The sequence below is a fragment of the Arachis ipaensis genome, chromosome B5, assembly GCF_059453495.1.
Source record: "Arachis ipaensis isolate K30076 ecotype BB chromosome B5, ASM5945349v1, whole genome shotgun sequence".
NCBI classification, from domain to species: Eukaryota; Viridiplantae; Streptophyta; class Magnoliopsida; order Fabales; family Fabaceae; genus Arachis; species Arachis ipaensis.
The window spans coordinates 148,056,785-148,061,816 of NC_142440.1; the positions used below are offsets into that span (position 1 = coordinate 148,056,785).

Genomic DNA, 5,032 nt, shown 5'->3' on the forward strand with positions numbered 1-5,032 from the left:
AATAATATGATATTCTTTAAAATTTATCAAAATTATACACATTATCTATTTGACCATTATAGTCCTATACTATATACATTCTCTTACACTGTTAAATTGAAATTATGCTACAAATAAGTTGTGAAAATTCATTTTTAACATTTCAAGAATATGATAGAGTTATCAGAAAAATCTACAGTCCATTTCAACACTAAAAGTTTGATTAACTCACGTTATCCAGTTTTAAAAATATGGTCATTTGCACAATACCATACATAAGGTCTCAAACAAATAAAAAATATTAATCAATTATTTAACAGAGCACCAATGGTTCAGAAAGCAGCAAACTGGAAGAAATAATGAATAAAATACAAAGAATACAACTATAAAGAACTAAAAATAATAACATTGCATAAATGTAGCCTATTATAACATTACCAAATAAGAAAAAATAACAAATATATGACAAAACAATTTCCAGGGGTAAAAAAATGGGGATCCACCTATTGTGGCAAACTTAAATCATGTCAGCCTCCTCCTTCATTTTGCAGCTTCAAACTTGCAATGTACTCAACAATGAACATGGAGGCAAGCTGAAAAGAATCACTTTAAATGTCTATTTGGAATGCCAAAAGAATGGTTTACTGAGACACTGATAATAGCCTAAGGCCTGCTTCTAAATCTACCAATGTGATGGTAAGAAGTTCTTCTGTATCTATACAATCAAAGCTAAGCCTCAAGTCCAAATTCTCTCTAGCATTAACCAACATGGTGTCTACCATACCACCATTTGTCTCTTTTCGCTGCTTTTCAGTCGTTACCTTTTCGATCAATTCTGCTATAGCTTGTATACTGCAAGAAGGATGCAACTTGAATCCGTATAGTAAACTATCTTCGGCTAAGTTATGCATCTTGATGTGAAGAATTTGTGCTAGTTCTTTTGAGTTGAAATCAACAAAATTGAAAAACTTGGTAACCCGTCTGCAAAAACCTTCATTTGAAGCTATAACTCTTTTCATTGGTTCGCTGTACCCTGCGAATATAACTACGATTTTTCCACTGTCCATGACGGACATAATCTCCTCTAAGGCTTCTAAACCATAGTCCTTATCATCTGCCTTCTGCATTGGTATTAGTCTATATGCCTCATCGACGAAGAGAATTCCCCCCTCCGCTTCTTGGATCTGCATACAGAGTTTAACTCATTAAGCAAAGCACTCAATGACTGGTTCTCAAAAGGCAAAGAAGATGGGGAACAGGAAAGATTTCAAAGGCAATGGCATACCTTCCTCCTGGTTTTTGGACCAGTATGGCCGACAAATTCACCAACTAAATCAGTTCGTTGTACTTCTGTCACTTTATTGGTAGGTAGAATTCCCACCATATGGAGTAATCTTCCAAGGACCCGTGCTACCATAGTTTTACCTATCAAATAGAGAAGACAGTTGGTTAATTTTATTGTTTAGAAATGATAAAAGATAACAAGGAAAGTACATGATCCATAAAGTAAAGGAAATCAGTATGCAAAATAAAAGGGGGCAAGCTAAGATTATCGGTTATAACCTGTTCCAGGATTGCCAAGAAAGGCCATATGTGGGGGTCTTCGCGTGCCAACATGCAGACCAAGAGCTCTACGCCTCTCATCCAAAAGCATACCCTTTGCCCATTTACGTAGTTGAATTTTTAGGTCATTTAGACCCACAATATTTGCTAATTCCTTTTCTAGCTCGTCCATTTTAGCTTTGGTTTCGCTGCATGCTTCAATTGCTCGTCTCTTCCTTTGCTCTTCCTCTGCATGCTTTAGTAGTTCTCTAAGTTTCTCACTTCCAGGGCCTTGGGAAAGATGATTTAAAGGAGTCATTCCCTCCTGAAATTCAAGGGTTCAATTTTGAGAATCTATTATGATTTCACCAAAACAGATTTTAAGTAGCAGAAAAACAAGGCTCAAGTTTTGTACATTGTCCTTAGCGCTGCAATCTGCATTGTAGTCAAGCAATGTTTTCACAGTTAATAATTCTTCGGCTCGTAGAGAGTACCAAACAGCAAGGTGTAGAGGAGTCATACCATTCTGCAAAGCAAAAGATTGTAAACAAACTTTCATACAAAGCATAAGATTGTAAACAAACTTTTATACAAAGCATATAAATGGTTTTTTTGCTCAGTTTAATTCTAGAGTAAATGATAGATGAAGCAAGAAAAAAAGCTCACATTTGCTTGGGCTTCAACAACAGCCCCATGGGCCAGAAGTAACTTTGCGGCTTCGCTGCATCCATTTTTTGCTGCCATGTGCAATGGAGTTTCTCCATACTGCAAAATGGTGATAAAGTAGAGGTATTTAGAACTACAATGCTATTACTAGAAGTTGAGAATCATACATGTTCTAACAATAAAATTCAATTAAAAAAATTGTGACAAGTACCTACCATATTCTTCGCCTCCAACTCAACTTTATCTTGTCCTTGCCACTCGAGCAGAAATTTAACTATGTCAGCCCTATTTTGACCGGCAGCAACATGAAGTGGTGTCTGAGCCATCTGCATAAATCAGGTTAGATTAGAACTCCAATTTAAGCGAAATCACATGCAATGATAAAGGAAAAGGCTAGAGATCAATATATCAGTATAAAGTCTAGCAACAAGCCTATTGATGAAGTAACCACCATTTCGAAATCTAATTACTAAACACTTCAAAAAGGAAGCAATTGGAGAAATAGATCATGAGAATAATAATGACCATATCAACAGATGACAACAATTGAGATGCCGAAAAGCCACTCTTTTCCATGCCAAACCTAAAAGAGGCTTCCCCTTTTCCAATCCCTCATCCAAGCAATTTCCATGCGGCGAGGGAATCAGAATCTAAAAGAACTATGCTTGCATCTCATTTTTTCTTTCAATCCCTGGAACAGCAATGGTACTATGTAGCTAAAAATGAAAATTCAGCTAGACTAGTAATCGAGACCAATTGAAAGGTGGTATCTTTTCCTAATACCTCCTACTAATTGTATCGTCCTTTCTTCTATATTATTGATAAATAAGCAGATCTCAGAGTTATGAGCACAATTCCAAATCCTCAAACCCCAAGAAAAGAAGCATTTGAAATAACACCATCCCCATTTCACACAAAGAAACAACGAGAAAAGATATCTACATTTCAAAGTCAAAGAAGATGAAGCACACAACAAGAGAAGCATTTGAAAAGGATGATAGGAAAGAGGGGGGATGAGATCTTACAACAGGGTTTCTCTCATTGAGAAGAGAAGGGTTATGACGAAGTAGCCTCTGGAGTCCAACAAGGTCACCGGACTGAGCACAGCCGTGGATGGTGGGAGGCTTGGAAGATCTTGACCGTTGATCGTGAGAGCTGCTCATTGCTGAATTCGAATGGAAAAAGAAAGAAAGAAAGAAAGAAAGAAAGAAAGTAGAGAAAATGGAGAAGAGAGAATTGGAGAAAGAGGAGAGAGAAGAATATGGTTGGTATGTGTGGTTTCCCGAATGCGAGTGTTGCGGCAGCTCAATCAATCAAAATTGAATCTTGGATTCTCACTTGATCGATCTTTCTTTGTTTCTTCTTCGCGTTGCTGTACACTGCTTTTGATTTCACAGTTGGCATTCGCCTCCTCTTTTTCCTCTCTCCTTCTCAAATCTCATCCTTCTTCCTAAATCATTGCCTTTTCCGAATCTAATTTTCGCTAACTACAACACTCTTATATATTATTAAAATTGATTTCTTCAATTAATAATACAGCTCACCTTACATACTTTTTAAGATGTTTCTTAATTTATTTTAGAGTACTTACCCAATCAGTCCCAAAAATATTAGAATAGAATATTTTAGTTCCAAGAAAAATTAATACACAGATTAATTTCTAAAGTTTTATTTCGGCAGACAAATCAGTCCTCAGTTCATTTTTCGCCAGAGTAATTATCTAGATCAGTTCCCAAAGATTTTAAAAACGGATATTTTAGTCCGCAAGAAAAATTAATGTACAAATCAATCCTCAATGTTTCTCTCTATTAGACATAATAGTCCTCCATCCAAAAATAAAATAAAATAAAATAATTATTATTATTAATTGCACAATAATATTGTACTATATTTTTTATATTTTTTGGACAAAAATAATGATAAATTTATTCATTAAATTCTTATAGTCACTCAATAATAATAATAATAATAATAATAATAATAATAATAATAATAATAAAATTATTAGAGATTATTTTATAAAAAATTCAAAATTAAAACCATTTAATATTTTTGTATTTAATATAATCAAAAGATGTCCTATGTAAAAAAAAATATATATGTTTGTATTAAAAAATATGTATTAAAAGAAAATATTTTAATTTGGATTTATATTAAATACATATTTTTTTTAATACAAATATATTTTTTAAAATAGTACATCTTTTGATTATATTAAATACAAAAATATCAAATGGTTTTAACCTTGAATTTCTTGTAAAATAATCTCTAATAATTTTATTATTATTATTATTATTATTATTATTATTATTATTATTATTATTATTATATAAGAATTTAATGAATAAATTTATCATTATTTTTGTCCAAAAAATACAAAAAATATAGTACAATATTATTGTGCAATTAATAATAATAATTATTTTATTTTATTTTATTTTTAGATGGAAGACTATTATGTCTAACAGAAAGAAATATTAGGGATTGATTTGTACATTAGTTTTTCTTAGGGACTAAAATGTCCGTTTTTAAAATCTTTGGAGACTGATCTGGGTAATTACTTTGCCGGAAAATGAAATGGAGACTGATTTGTCTGCCGAAATAAAACCTTAGAGATTGATCTGTGTATTAATTTTTCTTGAGACTAAAATGTCCGATTCTAAAATCCTTGGGACTGATTTGGGTAATTACTCTTTATTTTATATGTTTAACAAACGTGTCTTAAGACTTAATGTTAATATATTCTTAGTTTAAAAGTATATATTAAAAGTACTAATTATAATTTTTTTATAAAAAATTATGCAAAGTTTGAATTTTAATGTAATATTATATATTTATTAAAATA

General features: G+C 32.2%; 1 protein-coding gene across 1 annotated transcript; it reads right to left on the minus strand.

The window, feature by feature from the left end:
• Positions 1-268: 268 nt before the first annotated feature.
• LOC107644373 (AAA-type ATPase family protein / ankyrin repeat family protein) lies at positions 269-3,669 on the minus strand. The gene is made up of 7 exons (XM_016348212.3): positions 3,213-3,669; positions 2,403-2,513; positions 2,188-2,286; positions 1,937-2,047; positions 1,543-1,846; positions 1,265-1,404; positions 269-1,163 (listed from the first exon to the last, which is right to left on the minus strand). The coding sequence occupies exons 1-7, from the start codon at positions 3,348-3,350 to the stop codon at positions 621-623; spliced, it is 1,446 nt and encodes a 481-aa protein (XP_016203698.1). The 5' UTR covers positions 3,351-3,669; the 3' UTR covers positions 269-620.
• Between the last annotated feature and the right edge of the window lie 1,363 nt (positions 3,670-5,032).